Source organism: Trichophyton benhamiae, assembly GCF_000151125.1.
Source record: "Trichophyton benhamiae CBS 112371 chromosome Unknown contig01145.0, whole genome shotgun sequence".
NCBI lineage: Eukaryota > Fungi > Ascomycota > Eurotiomycetes > Onygenales > Arthrodermataceae > Trichophyton > Trichophyton benhamiae.
In genome coordinates this window covers 181,995-200,627 of record NW_003315111.1, presented here as the reverse complement: position 1 = coordinate 200,627, position 18,633 = coordinate 181,995, and the positions used below count along the sequence as shown (strand labels likewise).

General features: G+C 50.8%; 8 protein-coding genes across 8 annotated transcripts; 5 read left to right on the top strand and 3 right to left on the bottom strand.

Moving 5' to 3' along the window:
- Positions 1-640: 640 nt before the first annotated feature.
- On the bottom strand, positions 641-1,837 carry ARB_05442 (uncharacterized protein; the record flags this gene model as incomplete). The annotated part of the gene is made up of 1 exon (XM_003015999.1): positions 641-1,837. One exon carries the CDS (start codon positions 1,835-1,837, stop codon positions 641-643), a length of 1,197 nt encoding a protein of 398 aa, XP_003016045.1.
- Positions 1,838-1,902: 65 nt separating this feature from the next.
- Positions 1,903-2,507, top strand: ARB_05441 (uncharacterized protein; the record flags this gene model as incomplete). The annotated part of the gene is made up of 2 exons (XM_003015998.1): positions 1,903-2,269; positions 2,440-2,507. The coding sequence occupies 2 exons, from the start codon at positions 1,903-1,905 to the stop codon at positions 2,505-2,507; spliced, it is 435 nt and encodes a 144-aa protein (XP_003016044.1).
- Positions 2,508-2,701: 194 nt separating this feature from the next.
- On the top strand, positions 2,702-2,983 carry ARB_05440 (uncharacterized protein; the record flags this gene model as incomplete). The annotated part of the gene is made up of 1 exon (XM_003015997.1): positions 2,702-2,983. One exon carries the CDS (start codon positions 2,702-2,704, stop codon positions 2,981-2,983), a length of 282 nt encoding a protein of 93 aa, XP_003016043.1.
- A 2,429-nt stretch (positions 2,984-5,412) lies between these two features.
- On the bottom strand, positions 5,413-7,164 carry ARB_05439 (cyclin-like protein (Clg1), putative; the record flags this gene model as incomplete). The annotated part of the gene is made up of 1 exon (XM_003015996.1): positions 5,413-7,164. One exon carries the CDS (start codon positions 7,162-7,164, stop codon positions 5,413-5,415), a length of 1,752 nt encoding a protein of 583 aa, XP_003016042.1.
- Positions 7,165-7,899: 735 nt separating this feature from the next.
- Positions 7,900-8,261, top strand: ARB_05438 (uncharacterized protein; the record flags this gene model as incomplete). Its single annotated transcript, XM_003015995.1, has 2 exons — positions 7,900-8,076; positions 8,115-8,261. 2 exons carry the CDS (start codon positions 7,900-7,902, stop codon positions 8,259-8,261), a joined length of 324 nt encoding a protein of 107 aa, XP_003016041.1.
- Positions 8,262-9,320: 1,059 nt separating this feature from the next.
- On the bottom strand, positions 9,321-11,157 carry ARB_05437 (uncharacterized protein; the record flags this gene model as incomplete). Its single annotated transcript, XM_003015994.1, has 2 exons — positions 9,321-9,846; positions 9,914-11,157. 2 exons carry the CDS (start codon positions 11,155-11,157, stop codon positions 9,321-9,323), a joined length of 1,770 nt encoding a protein of 589 aa, XP_003016040.1.
- Positions 11,158-12,544: 1,387 nt separating this feature from the next.
- ARB_05436 (uncharacterized protein) lies at positions 12,545-14,235 on the top strand (the record flags this gene model as incomplete). Its single annotated transcript, XM_003015993.1, has 4 exons — positions 12,545-12,851; positions 13,013-13,544; positions 13,646-13,759; positions 13,959-14,235. 4 exons carry the CDS (start codon positions 12,545-12,547, stop codon positions 14,233-14,235), a joined length of 1,230 nt encoding a protein of 409 aa, XP_003016039.1.
- Positions 14,236-14,438: 203 nt separating this feature from the next.
- Positions 14,439-17,628, top strand: ARB_05435 (uncharacterized protein; the record flags this gene model as incomplete). Its single annotated transcript, XM_003015992.1, has 2 exons — positions 14,439-16,057; positions 16,122-17,628. 2 exons carry the CDS (start codon positions 14,439-14,441, stop codon positions 17,626-17,628), a joined length of 3,126 nt encoding a protein of 1,041 aa, XP_003016038.1.
- Positions 17,629-18,633: the final 1,005 nt, after the last annotated feature.

The window sequence follows — 18,633 nt, the reverse complement described above, 5'->3', positions numbered from 1 at the left end:
GCTACCAGGCCTGCCTTGGCACCTGAAGAGTCCTGCAGATGTTCATCCATGCTCAGCCTCATTGAATTCCAAATACAAAGGCTAAAGCCACGAGTCTGGGGGCGCGATGCAAGGGAAATCCACATGGGCGGCTTGCTCCAGGCCCAGTCTGAGGTCATGAAGAGGGCGAAATACCCCGTGTCTGAGGGTAGTAATATCGCGTGGAAGACCTGTGATGGTGACGAAGCCATGTGGTCCAAAAGGCAGAAATTCCGGTTCAGCCGTGTGGAAATCCAGGTAAAGCTGTGGAATGCTGCTGCCTGAGGATCAGGGAAAGTTTGGTACCCAGCCAAGTATTATTTGTCACTTTGCTTTCGAGAAACGTAGAGAGTATCAGATTTGGAGGCTGAAACTCCGGGGCTGAGGGCTGCTCCGTGCCACCCATGTCTGTCAACTCTATATCTACTCTATTATCTTCCGTACCTTCTTTACCCCTTGTTTTAGATGTTCCGGTTCTCTAACAGATAATGTATTAACTTCTCTATCTAGTAATCTATCTCATATTGCGGGAAAGGTGCAAGCTACTCTATAACATAACCAAAAACAGCCGTGTATCCAGGAATTGTACAAATTGAAGGTGCCGCTGCTGACGGCCACAACCTTACAATCCATTCCTAGACAGGAAATCATAACTGATCTGGTAGCCGGCCGTAGCATTGTTGTGCAGGGTAAAAGCATGTCCGGTATTCGGCTGGATGGCAACCTCAATCTCAGAAGCTTGAGGATACGTCTTGCGTAGCTCCTTCATATCCGCAAGGCCCTTGCAATCGCCACCGCAGATGTAGAAGTCGAACTCTGGCAACATGTATTGAATTGGGCCCTTGAAGTCAGGACCAGGTAGCCCAATAATATGGTATGCAGATGCAAACTCTCCAATCGGAACGGGCTGTTTGATAGCGTCGCCGTAATCAAGCATTTCCTTGGTGAAAGCGGTCTTGGTATCACCAGCGAAGAAGATGGTTTGGATACCACTCTTCTGGCACACGACGTAGCCACTTGGTCGGTTGAAAGGGGTAGAACTGGCGGGTGCGAACTGGGCGTTGAAGGAAGCCATGCCTGCTTTTCCGAGGTATTTGTTCAACAGATAGCCCGTGATTATGGCTCCGTCGGAAAGAGAGCTGTGTTTGGCGATAAACGCAGAGGTAAGGAAGGATCCGAAGCTGTGACCGACGTGGACAACCTTTTTCACTGGTTTGGCGGCCATGTTAAATGCAGCATTGGGAGGGGTGGCCTTCCCTGCGAAGTCGTATAAAGTACCGTTGCGAGCCATAAGGGTCAACTGGCGGAGAATTTCGAGTTCCAGGGGAGCCTGAACAACATCGTATGCATCAGGTTTGTCAGATTTCCCCACTCCCAGGCGGTCGTAGGTGAGAATGGGATACCCTGCTCTTAGCGTAGCTTCAACATAGGACTGCTTCTCACGGTCCAGGGTTGGGTCCCAGTATCTCGAATCATAATGGACTCCATGGGTAGCAATGTGCAGGATATCGTTCTTTCCGCCTGAAACTTTGGGAACACATAGCTGCGCGTGGATTTTGAAGGTATCGGAGGTTGTGGTGTTTTTGATGATTCTGGCTGCGCCTGCAGGGGTGCTCCGCGTATCGGAGTAGATGGCCCAAGCTATGGCATCGATGTTGCTGTCCACTCTGGGTATATCGTAGATGGCGCTCTCTGAGGTAGCAAGCACTGGGATATCCAATTCTCTGCAGTACCCGTGGTTGTGTTTGGAGGTATGGACGGCTGCAGAGGAGACGCAGTGGGCAAGCAGCAAGCCGGCAGTGGCAAAGACGGCAGCCATGATAGTAAGCAAAAGAGTTCAAGTGAAGTACGTCAAGTAAACCTTTGAATATAGCTATCCAATGGATGAGAGGTGAAGATGATGCTGAAGATGATCGTACTCGACCAGGCAGAGGAGAGGTAGTCTCTTATATACCTGCGATGAAGCAGCACTGCCTCGACATCAGCCCTCATGGAGGATGGCATTTTGATCCTAAGAACGCCGTATCTCGTCTATACGACAGCCGAGTTGATATCGTAGATGTCTTCAGCTCCGTTGACCGTGCTGTGGCTGTTGAGCCTTCAAGAGTATTTGATATCTTTGAGCTTAGCCAGGAACGTATTCATAATGCCAAGACCTCGTATAGCGGCTTGCAGGGGACGTATTCAGTGCGACAGGGGGCGTATTCCAAGGGGCATGGCTTCATGAGGCTTTGGACGGTCCATCTTACTGGTGAATAGCATGAAGAATGGCGGCTATGGGGCTGAGACTGGCGATACACTCTCAAAAGCCCAGCATCTCAGCCATAAACAGGCCCCGTACCGCTTATGGTATACAAGGAAGAAACACAAATCTTCCGTGATGAACGACAAATTCTGCTCCGAAGTGCTTTTAGCATGTAGATACCCTCAGCACTGCCACTGACATTGACGATGTCAGTCTCATCTCCGAGAAGTTCAGATGGGTATAAGTATATCTCCCTTTTCCAGTCCTTATCCTACCATCATCATCACTTCCGAAGTCCCAAAGGCACCAGCCAGACAGCAACCTACGCTTTAACCCCATTCAAGCGCATCAAACAAACACTTTTCGCATCTACAACTACCTTACCAGCCCGCCAACAGTCGACAAATAAACAAACAACCCACTTCACACCTTGCAAGAATGGCAGCCATTGTCCTTGCCCTCGGCGCCGCCATCTACATCACTGCCGAAAAGATCCAAGACCACCGAGAAAAGAAGCGCGCCTTGAAGGCCAAGAATGCCACGAAACAAGCCCTCCTTGAAGATGACGACAGTGTCATGGTCACTGAGGACCTCCCTGCGTACAAGACGGAGAAACTTCCAGCATATGATTTTGAGCAGTACCACCAGCAGCAGCCTCCGGCGTTTGCGTCCAGCGAAGGTTCAAGCCAGCGGTATTACACCCAGGTGCGGTCCACCTGAAGGACCAAGCATCGTGTATATGACTGCGAGTATGGGTATATGACGGCAGAAGAGTAGGAGTAGTATGCTTTGTTCACATGTTGGGTCGGGTTATGAATTTCTGGCCTATCTTGTTTCCTTGGTTTATGTTTCCTTTTTCATGTTGCACTGGGGTATATCCAATATCCATATAGACAGATAGATGGTTAATGGTGGTCTAGAATCTGAAGGAGTGTTCAACTTTTGCAACTTTCAACTTCTTTTGCCGCTGGCTTGAATCCGGTTGGTAAGAGCCAAAACGTAAAAATACGCGCTGTCATTGGCTAGGATTCGTGACAGAAATAACAAGTATCCAGCCAATTAGCGGATGAAGAGTAATGGATATCACGTAATTCAACACACGTTCAAATACACACGCAAAAAGTCATCTTAAAAGCCTCTTCTTGTATTTTTTGTTTATTCCGGTAGATGACGCTAAGTACAGCCGGTTTATCAAGATATCAAGCAGAAAAGAAAGGAGGTAAGGTTGAGCGGAACCTGGGAGCCCATCCATCTATCCATCCATCTCTATCCGAGCCGACGACAGGGGAGAGGGAGGTGAAATGAGAGCAAGAGACATCGGAAATTAGTATACGAGTGTATTTGAGTGGACTTTGAGTGGGCAGTAGGACAAGAGAGAGGGTAAAAAACAAGATATCATTCATTCATTAGCCGAGCGAGAAGCAGAAGTAAAAGAAAGTGTGCAGGTATCAAGAGTGCAAGTAAATATAAAAGTAAAGTAAGGTGTATGTGGTATATTCATCTTTTTTGTTTCCATCTTAGTTCAAACCAAGTTCAGGCAATCAAGCGAGACACACAGAAGCGAATAAAAGCAAGGGAAAAAACTGGAGCCACTGAAGTAAGTAAAGAGTTGGTTAAAAAAAATAAACTGGAGAAATAAGGGGGGATAGTGGATTAATAAGTTTTGTTTGCTTTCTTTCAAAGTTCGAGTAGTGTAAGGTGGTGGTAAGTAAGTAGAATGACACGAATAAAGCACAAGACAGGTAAATTAGCTGATGCAGGGACAGGGTAAGAGACAAAACAAGGCGTTGGGAAGGTATGAAGGAATGGGAGAAGAAGAGGAAGGACTCGAGACATTTGACAAATTGGCAGAGAAGACGCAAGAACGCAAGATGCACGCATAAGAAAGATATTTTAATTAACGAACCCCCCTTTGCCATCACCATGCAGATAGATAAGAAAAAAAAGATGAACGAAATGGAAGTAGATATTAAAAGTGAGGAAACGAAAGCCCGCCAACCGAATACCAAAATTAAAAAAAAAAAAAAAAAAAAAGGAAGAAGAAGAAAAGGAATAAAGTAACCCATCGAGATAAGAGTGGAAGGAAGGAGAGCGAGATCGAAATTCTATGGCTTTTTGTTTGAAGATTTTTTTTTTTTGGATGATGATTTTTGCATTTCGGAGTTCGAGGTTATTCGCAATTTTGGGATTCGCGTCGAAGTCGGTAGATGAACTCGATGGCGAGAAACGAAGGGCAAACCCAGGTAATAGTAAACCGGAAATCATGAAAGGAGAAGGAAAAACAAGCTCAGGATCAGTCTTGCTGAAACCGAACCAAACCAGGGCAAGGCAGGGCGGATAAGGCAAAGGAAGTATGAAAGGGGAATCAAGTAGACGGATAGATTTTGAAACAGGTCGACGGTTGACAGGTTTATTTTTCGGATGATGGGGAAGGCGCGAAGGGTAAACAATTTTGCGGTGGTAGTGCTGGTGTGGAAGGTCGTGAACGTGAATTATAGCTGTTAAAGGGGCAAAAGCAAAACAAAGCAAGAATGGGAATATTGTTGCAGTGAAAAGACAAAACGCCGAAGAGCCAGAGATCGCAGTGCTAGAAGAAACGAAACGAAACGAAGCGAGACGAGACGAGACGTGACAAAAGGAAAGGAAAGGGAAATGTCTATGAGGGAGATAGCGAGAGAAGCGCCTCCAAATAACGATGCCCAAGTAAGAGTGATAAGGGGTAAAAAGAGGAAGACAACTGCGAAATGGGGAATAGCATAACAAGTAATGAGAGGGCAAGCAAGGCGTGGCAAATTAAAAAAAAAAAAAAAAAAAAAGGGAAAAATGGAAAAACAGCAAAAAAGGTCCAGTTCAAGGGGTATGGTTGTATATGTATGTCAAGTTCAAATCAAGTCAAGAGAAAAATCATCAATCATCCATCCGCGTAGAACGAAGTGAGAAAGTGTAAGTAAAGAAAGGAAGAAGTAAAAAGGCATAAGGCTGAAGAATAAAGTCGAAAAGCCGGAAAGTCGAAAAAGCCGAAGAATAATTGGCAACGCGAATCGTTACGTCGGAAAGAATTTTTTTGGGTGAAAAGTCGAAAGTCTAAACGGATCAAAAAAAGCGTTGTAACGAAACTTTTGGAATTAGTGTCAGAAGGAAAAAGGTGTTCATCCGGCAACAGGCTGCATTCCGAAAGAAGAGACGGGGAAGTAGAGATCATGGCTCTTTGCGCAGTAGAGGCAGCCGCATCCAGGGCCGTGACCCGTCCAGACGTTCCCGTTGATGTTATTGTTGATTGGACTGAAGGCGTTGGCATACATTGGAGTATGAACGTAAGACGGTGGCTGGGAACGAGGAAGCGACAATGGAAGAGCAGTAGGCCCGGAACGAGATGTCTGCTGCTGCTGCTGTTGCTGAGGGAGCCAAGTGGCGCAGTATGGAGGTGGAGCGTTGTATGGCCAGGCAGCATTTGAACCAGAACCACCCACAGAGTGGAAGTAATCTGGTGTGCTAGGCCCGGTGTGAGGGGCGGAAGGTGGTGAATAGTCGGATGCAGCAAGAGGAGTGGTTGCAGCAGTGCTGGTGTTGCTGGTTGGCAGCCAGGGGCAAGCACTGCGCTGGTACTGTGGTGGAATGGGGCCGTCGGGCGAAAGCATGGCCTTGGGAAGCGCGCTGTGGTGGCCGCTACCGTGATGGTAGAGTGGATGACGACGGTGGATGATGTTTGTGTCAATGGGGGCGAGCTTTGCACGGGATTCGTTGGATGAGGCTGCAACCGCCGCAGCAGCAGCGACACGGGCATCAGCCTTGGCTCTCCAGCTATCCCAGTGAGCCTTCCAGGACATGAATCCGTCATTCTTGGTGTGTATACGCTCGTGGATCTTCCACTCGAAGCCAAAGAGCCACTCAAGCTCCATGGAGTTGAGATCTGCGACGGGAATGCTGCTGACTTCAGCCCAGGAGCGGTTCTGGAAGGTGTTGTCGTCGAGGAACTTGCTGCCGAGCAGGAGGCCGGTAGTGAGCATACGGTAGACCTGGGTGGTAGCAGGTGTAGACGACGACGAAGACGATGTCTTGACAGCAGTCGGGTAGACGTCGGCGGAGGATAGCATCCTCATGCGAGAGGCCAGGTAGTAGAGGCCGAGAAGGATGGTGGAGCTAGGCAGACGCGTAGACGAAAGGATCTGGGAGACGTATTTGCGGAACTGCGAGGGAGGCGTGGTTCCTGGGTGGACGCTTCGGAGCATGTCAATATCTGCAAGCACTAGCTTAGACTGGTAGAGAGCATACATTCCATGGGCCATCTCGGCCACGAAGTCGGTCATCTGGTCCATGTCGTAGTCTAGATGAGCCGCCACGCCGCCGGTGGTCTTTTGTTCCTTTGCCTGCTGCTGCTGTTGCTGCTGGTGTTGATGGTGTTGTTGTTGCTGCAGCTTTCGCTGCTGGTGTTGATGCTGGAGGTGCTGCTGGATATGGTGCTGGTCCTGATGGATCATGGGATCATGACGACGGTACTGAGGAGGCACCGCACTGTCCATAGGAGCCAACTTGCTTCCATGCATCGCCATGAGCCCATGGTGGCCATGGCCCAGACCAAGACCGAGGCCGTGGCCGTGGCCGTGAGCGAGAGGATTGTTGTAGAGCATCTGCTGAGCCATCAACTGCTGCTTTCCAGAACTGTTCTTGTGGTTGAGATCGCCTCTGCCGTGGTAAGGGTTGGGGTAGGTAGGCTGGTACTTTTCATACTCAGCTCCGGCCCCGTACCTGCCAAAGGCAAAGCCGGCATGTCCGCCGGTGGTAGCACTAGCACCAGCACTGGCGTAGAACGAAGGGTCGGTCTCGATGCGAGGAGCGACGTTGGTGTGTGGCGGAGTTGGCGGGAAGGTGTTCAACCCCCCGGACGCGAAGAAAGACGGCATAATGGGCGAAGAAGTGGTCGACGCGAGCAAGGCAGCAGTCCACAACGGAGATGCTGCCTCTGACTGGCTATCCGAATCTAGCCAGTCGTGGTAACCCTTTTACTTTGTTTTTCTCCTCCTGTATCCTTGATGGATGTACTATCCTGTCAAGCAAAAAGAAAAAGAGACCGGTCTCAGATGGGAGTCGTGTCTTTGCTCTTGTCTCGCTCTCTTCTCTCCCGACCCCGGACGGGCCTTGTCCCAACAAGGACCACTTGCTGGGTTGAAACAGTCGACCCTTCACCCTCTAGTATGACATTTGGGGAGATAAGAAGCAGTAGATTCCAGCCTATGAGGGAGAAAACCGATCGACGGCGTCAGATGATTGAGCCGGACGAGTAAAAAGAGTGGCAGCCGAACAGTCGTTGGTTCAACCAGAAAGTAGAAAATAAAATATACTAGAAAAAATGTAGGAGCAACGAAAAAAAAAAGGGTAGTGCAGAGAGAAGCCGATAAAGAAGAACGAGGCGCTTCGCGGTATTAAAATGAACCAAGGAAGGAGGAACGAGACTTAGTGAAAAGCTCGTTGGTGGCTGTGGTGGTGGTGGATGGTGATGGCGGTCGTCTGGGAGGTCGACGGCGAACGCCAGCGAAAAGAGACGGCAAAAAAGAGGAGGATGAAACACCGACCAAGGACGAACAGCAGGACACAAACACGATGAGCAGAGCTGAAGGGCGTCAGCAGTGCTGGTGGTTATGGGGGGGGGAGCTGGTGTTGGTGTGTTTGGTGGTGTGTGGTGGGTGGTTGAAGATGGTGAGGTTGGAGGTTGGAGGTTGGAGGTTGAAGGAGAGGAGGAAGAAGAGGAGGAAGAGAAAAGGGAAGACGGCGAGAAGAGGCAGAACGACGAAGGTGGAAAAAGGGCTGTAAAGCTGGTACAAGGGCCTTGCTTGGTACTGTAATTATTAGTCAGCAAGGTAAGAAAAAGAGCGCAAGGGCAAAGGAAAAAAAAAAGGCGCGAAAAAAGGCGAAAAAGCGAAAAAAGCGGAAAAAAAGGCGAGCGTCAGGTGAGCAAGAAGAAAAGGAAGAAAAGGAAGGGAAAAGTCAACCTTTTTCCTGACAGCTTGTAAAGTTACGGTAATAGTTCCATACGAGAGTTAGAAGGAGACGAAGAGCCGAGGGCAGTGCAGCTCTTCTGACACACCCCGAACCGCTGTTCATACGCGTTAATGCTGCTGCCTACTGTGTGATCTTCTTTACTGCGCCGACAGGAGGAGGAGGATGAGTCTGTGTCTTCTAGCCTGGCTTCGATGGCTTTTCTGCTTCTGCTCCTGCTTCTGCTTCTTTTCTCTTTTTCCGCTTCGTCCGCCGGATGAGTTAGAGTTATAGATGACTAAGCAATTAGGGTTACCCGGACGACGGCCGATAGACGAGAGAGACCGCAAGTAGACGAGAAAGACTACTACTATTAAAGGGCGAGAAGATGAAGATGATGGTAAAATTCATTAGTGTACACATGGATAGACAGCCTTCCAGGGAGGGAGAAGCAGAGAGAGGAGGTCCCCCCCTTGGAGATAGATGACCGAGCAGGAAAGAGGAGAGCGGGAGCAAGACGGTGCAGAGGATAGGGCGTGCAGGAGGGAGAAGCAGAGGCAGATATGCAGATGCAGATGCATGCATGCAGGCCACAAGTCGGGGCCAGGATGTCAGTCAGTCAGTACGGAGAAAGTAGGATGACGTTCGAGGAGGGCGGGGAGTCATAGAGCTGAAAGTGACTAATAGCAAGTGAGAGGGAGAGAAGGCAGGAGGTCACCAGGCCTGCCTCTGCCTCTGCCTCTTTGTCACTCACTCCCTTTGCCTCTCTTTCCATTTGACTTCTTCGCCTGCATGAAGAGTCAAGTCAAAACAAAAAAAAAGTCTAGGTCGAGAGTTAAAGGCGCAGGCGGGAGTGCAAGGGGGGAGAGGGGGAGGACAGCAAAAGGGAAGGCCGTTTTTTGTCATCACATACAGGAAACAAAAAGGAAGAAAAGAAACATTGTGTAAGAAGGTTTAAACCCTCGGAAACCGGGCCCTGGTCGCCGACAACTCCGTACCCTTGCAGAATAGACAACACAGATTGTTAGAAAGACAGCAAAAGATGGCAGCGAAAAGCAAAAAAAGGGAAGGCGGGAGAACACGGCTAGGGAGTCCAGGAGAAGTTCATGGCAAGGTTGGCTCTGGCGCCGTCGACTCTCTCGCCTTTCCACTTGTTCTTCCACTGCCACTCCCGGGCTGCGGCGTCGAGGTAGGCTTGTCGACAGTCCTCCGGTAGCTCGGCCAGCACCTCCGGCGTCATCTTGAAGTTGATTCCTTCAGAGCCAGCGTCGTGGTCGTTGCTGCTGGCTTCGTTATCTAGTGAGATCAGTCCGTTGGAGCCGAGGTCGTAGTACTCCCCGTCTGGTCCGGGGATTAGGTTGAGAGATGAGTTGGGTGCGGACTCATATGCGATGTCATGGATGCGGAAGTTGCGGCTGAAGATGCCTCGGACTGATGGAAAGATAGTAGTCGATGTAGAGGATGAGGAGGAGTCTTCAGATGGCTCGATCTGCTCCCAGCGTGCGTGGGTAGGCTGCATCGTCTTGGGGTACATCATCAAGTTGGTGTGGATGTCATACACGCCGTTGATGTTTTCTCGCCGTAGACTCGCCAGTTCAGAGTTGAAGCGACTGAGAGCTGTTAGTACAACAAACGTATCAACGCAGTCTATAAGGAAAGCAAGGACAGAAGACATACCTAGCTTCACGGGCATGCTGGACCATCCAGTTGTCCCCCGTAACCACAATCTTCCTCTTCTTGCTCTCCACGGCCTTGCTGACTGGCATAGGCACCGAAGGCACTCCTGAATGATACACACTGCTCGCCCCATGCCAGGCAACATACTGGTTCTTGTTATACTTCTCCCCGGGAGCGGGCAATCTATCCTCAGGTACGGCTAATTCACCCTCTACATCTCCTCTGTCCCTCGCCTCCTGCGCATGGTAGTCATCCACAACCTTCCGGCCACCAATGATGATGCGCGCGCCAAATTCGCGAAAGACAGACCGCGCGGTCACAATGCCGATTGCTCGGCCCTTGTAGGAGTGAGGGATGATGTCTCGTTCGATAAGGTCGCGCTTGGCTTCGTCGTCGATAATGATCTTGTAGAGCAGCCTGTGCTTCTGGAAGAAGAGGTAGGAGTCTCGAAAGCCAATACACCGCGCTGGCTCCGTAGAGAGCATGTATTGCCTATCCCCTCTATCGAGCACTTTGAAGGTGCGTACACGGAACTCCCGGCCACCCAGCAGATTGCCTAACTTGTCGACCTTGGTCTCTCCCTCTGGGTCTTCGGGCAGGTCAACCTCATCATCAACGACCTCTAGAACGTTCCCGTCCTTGTCCAAAGGCAAGTGTGAGACATGCGCCGAGCTGCCGCGCGACTTGGGGCCCCAACGACCAGCTCCTCCTCCTCCTCCTCCTGCGCCGCCACCGCTACCGCCTGCTCCGCCGCCATAAGGCCGGCCTCGTCCCCGGCCGCGCTTGACGGGTGTGTTCGCGCCAGACCGCGCTCCCGGTGTATCTGGAGTGCCTGTCCTGCCTGTTCCTGCCGGCGTTCCTGTGCCTTCGTCTGCGTCCCAGTCGGCTGGTTTGTTCTTTGGAGGACGGCCGATGCGCCGCCGTCGTGGGGGTCGCCCGAGCATGCTGCTGCCGCCCCGTCCCGCCGTGCTGGAAGGCCGGGACGGTGTATCCTGTGCGCCTCCTTCAGAATCGTTGTCTGCGGTGGGTGTCATCTCTTCTTCGCCCTCAATAGGTGTCCTCGGCGTGTCTCTCTCGTCCTCGTCGCCTTCTTCGTCTTCCGCAACTTCCTCGCCTTCGCCTTCACCTTCTCCCTCAGCGTCGTCATCCGCTTCATCTTCGCGAGCATCCTTTTGAGGCGAGGCCACACCTGTCATCTCTGTGTCAGACTCTTCTAGCTGCTGCGGCGTGGATTCTATCTCCATGTTAGCTCTTTGCCCATTGACTATCTAACCGCGTCGTCTACTTACTGAGCGAAGCGGCAGCCGCCCTTGCAGCCGCCCTGACTTTTCGGGCCATGCTCTTGGAGATCGAGGCTCCAGTGAGCGATAGAATATAGATCTTTCAATGGCGAGAGCCGTTGTCTCTCTCTTTTTTTATTCTCTTCTTCTCTTCGTCTTCTTCTTTATCTTCATTTTGCAACATCGTCAAGCTTTAACTTTTGTACACGTGATATCACATGATTTAGCTTAATAAGCAAAAATCACGTGTTGGAAAGTATAGGTTTACAGAGAGCTGATAGAGAGAAGCAAGAGAAGCATGAGAAGAAACAGACAATGAAGTAAGTAGATGAAGAAGTAGATGAAGATGATAAATGATGTTGAAGACGACGAGGATGACGACGATGGCAAAGACGATAGAAGCGGTGATAGTAGGCACTGGAGAAGTACGGAATATAGTTGGTAGAAACAGGTAGCTGGCACCCTGAGGACTACAAGGTCTCTACGCTCACCCACAGCAAGAATCACCACATCCCGACTGAGCTCCATCGGCACATCCGATCAACGTGGAAGTGGACATGGACGGAGTAACTACCGAACTCCCACTTAGTCAGAGAGGCGAAAAAGGACTGTTCAGCGGCAATGGCCACAGACAGGGGGAATAAAAGAGACTCCAGCAGAGCCATGGAAAGGACGACGTTCATCTCTCGGCGACCTCGTCCCATGGAAACCAAACGGCCAAACGGGTGTGCGACTTTCTCCCGGGCCTCTCATCGTCCAGGGCAAGGCCTCTCTTTCTCCATGCCGAGGGGGAAGCTTGCGGGCCAGGCACTCTCGCCTTAGTCATGGGCTCTTGTTTGTACTGCGATGTCCTTACCATATCCTCCGGTGGGACAGACACTCGACCTTGATGCATCTCACCTTCGTCTCGCCCCAAGTGCCGGCCAATCCACCGTCTTGCCTTGAGCATCTTCTCCGTTTTCCCTTTTTCCTTTTTCCTTTTCTTCTTTGCTCTCCCCCTCCTTTGCTTTGCTTTGCTTTCTTCCCTGGGACTCGAACCCCGCGGTGCTATTCAGCTCGGTTTGTAGATACCGTACCGTATCTGAAGTGACTTCCCATGTACCCGTTGTGACTTGCAGGTGTCGACTGCATGCATGCATGCATGTATACCATGATGTAACCAGCTAAACCTCAGAGTTTTGCTTCTTTCAGGCAGAGATCAGACAGAGATCGAAGCAGCAGACATGAAGGATGCCCGGGAGATCGAGACGGAAGCAGCTGCATGGACGGCCGAGTTCGGCAGTTGGTCAGTGACACCCGCGAGGGACTCGGAGTAAAGAGAGGACAGCGACGATGAAGAGAGAAAGTCGAGATGACCGTTTCACGAGCTGAGCCGTCATCGTCACCGTCATCGTCGTCTTCTTCGTCTTCTTCGTCTCTCTTGGATGGCCATCTCCTTTCTTCTACTGCTTTCTTCTCTCCTGACGGCCTGGTGATGTCTGATGCCAGGTTGCCAGTGGTTGCACAGCTCGGAGGCGAGCTAGATCATCCGACTGTTCGCTTCTCTTCTGCTGCTACTTCTCTGGCTCTTCTGCCTCTTCGATGTATATTTTTATCTGCAGGTATGACTGACTGGTGCAACGCTTGTCTCCTGAGGCTGGCTCTCTTGACCCTTTCTAGTAAATCCTCGTTAGCCGTAAGCTGTAGCAAAGGCCCTTCTCTTTTATCTTTGATATATCCTCGTAGTGTCTTCTCCCTCTCTTCCTCCCACCTTCAACCCTCACCTTGACTTCATCTTCAAACGTCAACTTTGCCTGACATCGTCCTGTCTGTGGATCAGGTCCCATCGACTGTCCTCCACCACGGCGGACCTCCTTTGCCGCCTGTCTCTGCTGGCTCCGTCTCCTCCTCTGGGTCCGAAACACTAACCATCGAAATAAGAAGGAGAAGAAGAAGCAGCCAGAAGGAAATAAGAATAGCAAGCTAGCTATCTATCGCCGTCGCTGTCCTCTCCTGTCATGTCCTGTCCTCTCCTATCTATATAAAAAGAGAGAGACTTCCGCCTTTGGTTACCTAACCTTCTTTTTTTTTTCTTCTCCTTCACCCACCAAAATATTTTTCTCCCTCCTCTCTTCGTCGACTTCGCTACATCTTCAGCTCTACCCCCCGCTACATCCTCCACTACGCCGACTCCAGCTGCTCGACTCAGGCCTGTCTGGCGGTCTGAAGTTGCTTTGCTGTCGAACAGGTTCAGCCCCCCCCTTTTGCCCTTCGCCACCGCTTGCATCCTGCGCTGCGCTGCTGCTGGCCTTGCTGCCAATCACCACCACCCCTCCCAGCCCCGGACCAGCGCCCGCGCCCCCCCGGACGACGTCAGCGAGAAAGTCAACCTGACCGGCAGCGAGACAGCGACAGCAGACACCGAGACAGAAGCAGCTCAGTAACGGGGAAGAAACCAGAGGGAAGAGCACAGAGAGCGTGCTCGTGGATGGACACCAGCTAGCCCGCACGAAGAGGACATGGCGGAGTTTGGAGGAGTGAATGCCCATGCCCACGCAGACCTGTTGCGGCAAGCGATGCTTCAGAAGTGAGTCCCGCTCTTTATATCGTGTCTGTATTATTATTGTTGTTATTCTTCTTCGTCGTTTCTCCCCCCCATCTACTGCTCCCTTTGTACCTCTTGTCCAACGGTCGTAACGGTGACCGCCGTCGGCTGTACACTTGGCTGCCCTTCGTGCCGCGCGTGAGACAAAAGGGCTGGCTCTCTCATATCGAGTCACCCCCAGCGTCATTCGAACGACGGAGAACAGCGAAGAACGAAAAGAAGAAGAAGAAGAAGAAGAAGACGAAGACGAAGACAACGACAACAAAGTAGAAAGAGACTACGGTGGCAAGGAAAAGGCCAGCACATCCTCCTGTCGACCGGCTCTCATCTCCGCGTCCAGACAAGAGCTACGCTGCAAGGCCAGAGACCGCTTTATCTCCGCCTGGGGGGAGGGGAGGGATGGGAAAACGCCACCAAGCTGTCACCCCAGCTTTTTGTTTTCCATGCCACGGCAATAGCCACAGCGACGGTGACCACGGCAGCAGCAAGATCGCTGGCTAGCTCGCCATCAAACCACGACTGCACCCGGAACAAGCAAGCCGTTCAGCCTCACGATGCTCAGGCAGCCTATCCTTTTCTCTCTTTGCCCTGCTTTTTAGCCCTGAATTTGCTGGTTGCTGTTTTGCCCACTGTTGCTGCTCATGCTCTACCACAACTTCCGATGGCTAACCCGCGTCCTATATACAGCCAAAAGCATGGAGATGACGGCCAGGACCAGATAGGGTCGATGGGTTCAACGCCTACCGGGATCGCAACGCCGCAGCCCGATCCATCTGACAAGCGCGTCCCCGGGATCATGCCGAGTTTCTTTGCACAGGTTGGTGCTGGTTCCGATTCTACTTCAAACCCTACCACTACCACCACCAGTATACGACCTTCTTCCTCCTCCTCCTCTCCTCCTCCTCCTCCTCCTTCTCATTCCATGTCTTCTTCCTCCTCTTGTTCTACCCATCATACCCCAGGGAAGCATAGTAGTAATGATGGTGTGGTTGCTGTTGGGGATCCTTGCCAGCAGACCGGAGAGACACAACAGCAGGAAATACACTCGGATGCTCTGAAACCGCCTACTTCAACATCACACTCCCCTCCACTCACTGAGTCGACCAATCTATTGGACCGTGGTTGTCAGAAATCAGCACCTGTCAGCACACATTCTCGTCCTGCCACCGCCCAGAGTCTCGAGGTGATATCGGACAAGGACTACTTCCTTGCCCCTTCAAAGCATACAAGTAGCGGTGGCGGTGGCCGCGCTGATGCTGATGCTGGTGCTGTTGCTGTCAATCCTTTACCGACTCCTCCCCGCTCCTCGTTCTGTTCCATCGCCCATAGAGACACTGAAGAGGCCGAGAATGGTGCTCCAGAAGTTGATACAGGAGTGAGCTCGGTTTACCGCGCCCTGAAGAACCTTATATTCTCCAAGTCCTCACAAAAGCAAAAGCCCAAACGACATACCTCCTTTCCTGTCTCCAGTGTCTCCCCAGATGCCGTTATGGCTTCCCACTTTTCCAAACCTTCCCGTCCTTCCTCACAGTCACTATCAAAACCCAACTCTCTCTCATCTTCCTCCAAATCCTCCTCCCAAAATCATAATAACCACCTTCATCATCCCCACTCAATCTCCAGCTCTTGCGAGGATCTGGGAAAGCTGACAGACAGCGTGGCCGCGGGCCCGCGGACAAAGAACACACCTCCTCTCACCCCCCGTGCAATGTCCAATGAAACCGATGCCGCAGAGAAGAGAGACCCTCCTAGGTCGATAATAGAGCATTCTCCCCCTCACCAGGGTAACAATACCCCAGACAGCAGCTCTCAGGGGGGAAGACACTCGACCGCCTCTTCGTCGAATGCGCGGAAAAGCAAATCAAACAAGCCTTCGGCCTCCTCTAGATCCAGTGGAGCCTCAGAGGAATCAGGCGTACCGGTAACCGCCTCTCTAAAGGGAAAACTAACCGTCAAAATAGTTGAAGGACGTGGCCTTCGTCCTAGCGTTGATCCGTATGTCGTGTGCGTTTTTGAATGGAACGAGTACATCTCCAAGGGTGCAAAGCCAGATGAGAAGGGTGGCCAGACTGCTAGCACGGCCGGTCATGGGGCTGGTTCTAGAAACAGACTCGAAGCGCTGGGATCGGTGCCAATTCAGCGGTCGAACAGTGACTCCGGACGTCCAATGGCCATACCAATGAAGAGTCGACAGAGTAGCCACAACAGCATGATGGATGGAGGGCATAGTAACGGGCCTATTGAAGTGACTGATCCACAGTGGAATCACGATGCCGTCTTGTGCGTTGCGCGTGCATTCCTTTCCTTTATTGCTGTCTCCTTTTCTTTACTGATCGATATATAGTGACGTGCTTGGCCATCAGTCGGAACTTGACGTGTCTGTTTATGACCGTTCGAACCATGAGGCCTTCCTCGGCCATTTGAAACTATCACTCCACCTAAAGGACGACCACACCACATTGTCGGGATGGTATCCTCTCCAACCACTAGCCCATGGTCAGGGCCCAGTGTCCGGAGAGATATACCTTCAGATGAGCTTCCAGAAGACCGACAAAAAGCAGTTCGGTCCGAACGACTTCCAGATTCTCAAGCTTATCGGCAAGGGTACTTTTGGTCAGGTGTACCAGGTGAGAAAGAAAGACACTCAACGGATTTACGCTATGAAAGTATTGTCGAAGAAAGTCATAATCCAGAAAAAGGAAATTGCCCATACTCTTGGGGAGAGAAACATCCTTGTCCGCACCGCCATGACGGATTCTCCATTCATCGTTGGTCTGAAATTTTCCTTCCAGACTCCTACGGATTTGTACCTTGTCACAGACTACATGTCGGGCGGTGAGCTGTTCTGGCATCTCCAGAAAGAAGGGCGATTCCTTGAAGCCCGCGCGAAGTTCTACATTGCCGAATTAATCCTCGCCCTACAGCACCTTCACGACCACGACATTGTGTACCGCGACCTGAAGCCTGAGAACATTCTTCTTGATGCCAACGGGCATATAGCTCTATGCGATTTCGGCTTGTCCAAGGCCAATCTCACCAAGGATGACACCACCAATACCTTCTGCGGTACAACTGAGTATCTCGCTCCTGAAGTCTTACTTAACGAGACCGGGTACACTAAAATGGTCGATTTCTGGTCCCTGGGTGTCCTTGTGTTTGAAATGTGCTGCGGTTGGAGTCCCTTCTACGCCGAGGATACCCAGCAAATGTACAAGAACATCGCGTTCGGCAAGGTTCGGTTCCCTCGTGACGCCCTCAGCGCTGAAGGTCGAAACTTCGTCAAGGGTCTGTTGAACCGCAACCCTGAACATCGGCTTGGCTACCGGGATGACGCTAAGGAACTCATGGCACACCCATTCTTCCATGACATCGACTGGGTCGTTCTAGCCAACAAGGGCGTTATCCCTCCCTTCAAACCAACACTTACATCTGTCATGGATACTTCGTACTTTGACCCCGAATTTACCACTGCCCTGGAACAATCTGCTTCCCTGAACGCGAGAGCCGCTGCATTGGCGAATGGGCTGAATCCCGCTGGTACACCGCTGTCCCCCGGCATGCAAGCTAACTTTAAAGGTTTCACTTTTGTCAACGAGAGTTCGATGGAGCATCATATGAACCAGGGTGAGAATTACTCTAGTAATACGGCCGACGACTACATGGAGGAAGACTTCCCTGAGCAATGGGCGCAACCTCATAAAGTCAGTGGTGGTACTGGCAAGGCTGGCACAGGCCATAGTGCTGGCCCCGACCATAGCCATCGCATGAGCGGAGTTGAGCGCACAAGCACTGCATCAAACGGCGATGCTGATGCGGGTATCTTCCATGACGACTATCACTTTGAGATGTGAAGCGTCGGGGGAGCAAGTGAATAGCACAACTGCTAACCTGACCTAAACATCGCTGGGAGAAGCTACTTTCTTCCTATTTCTTTGATGCGTTTGTGCCTGTGCCTTTTTCCTTACAACATTCATGCCCTTTCCCCTCCTTTTTTGTGATATTTTCCCTTCACTGATCATGAAGTATATGACTTGATGCCACTTGCACATACTAACCAACCTACTTATGCTTGTGCCTTTTTGTATGGCCCCTTGTCCCTCTTCCTATTTTCCCCATCTACTCGCCTCAAGATATGAATCTCAGGCTATCTGATGAGGACCTTATCTACCACTCGCCTTTTGTTCTCTCTGCTTCCCTTTCCCGCGAGTATTCCCAATTTACGTTTAGTGGGCCTTTTCCCTTCAACTCTGCGTTCTAGCCTTCCCCTCCCCCTTTGCTTACCCCCGTCATTATCCCTTCCATCTGTCAAGCACAATGCATGCTTCATATTGCTTTATTCCGCCCGGTCTACCGGTCACGCATACAAGGCAAAGAGGAATAATCCATTCCAACTACAAAAAAGAAAAACACCCAAAACCAAAAAAAGAATTAAAAGCAAAAGAAAGAAGGGCAAGGAGGGGACCTTTTTTTTCCACCACCGTCGATTTATTTACTTGTCCTCCGTACTGTTTCTGTCTGTCTGAGTCAGTTTACATTTCTTATTTACCAAGCCATACTGCTTCCAGGTCCAGTTTCATAAATACCAGATCCAAACTCTTCTATCTCCTTTTCCTTCATTATTGTCACTTCTCTCCTCATCCAAAAAAAGAAACGGAAAAAAAAAAAAGAAACTCATTCTTCAACAAGCGAACAAACAACAAAGCGTGGCATAAATCGTCTAGCGGGCATTTTTATCCTTTCATCTATTTGCATGTAGCCAAGGGGTCAGTCTGTCGGTTTGTTGGCTGGTTGGTTGGGCGCTGGATGGTGGAGGCTGATATTACCATCCAATATTTTTTATTGATTCCTTAGTGCTC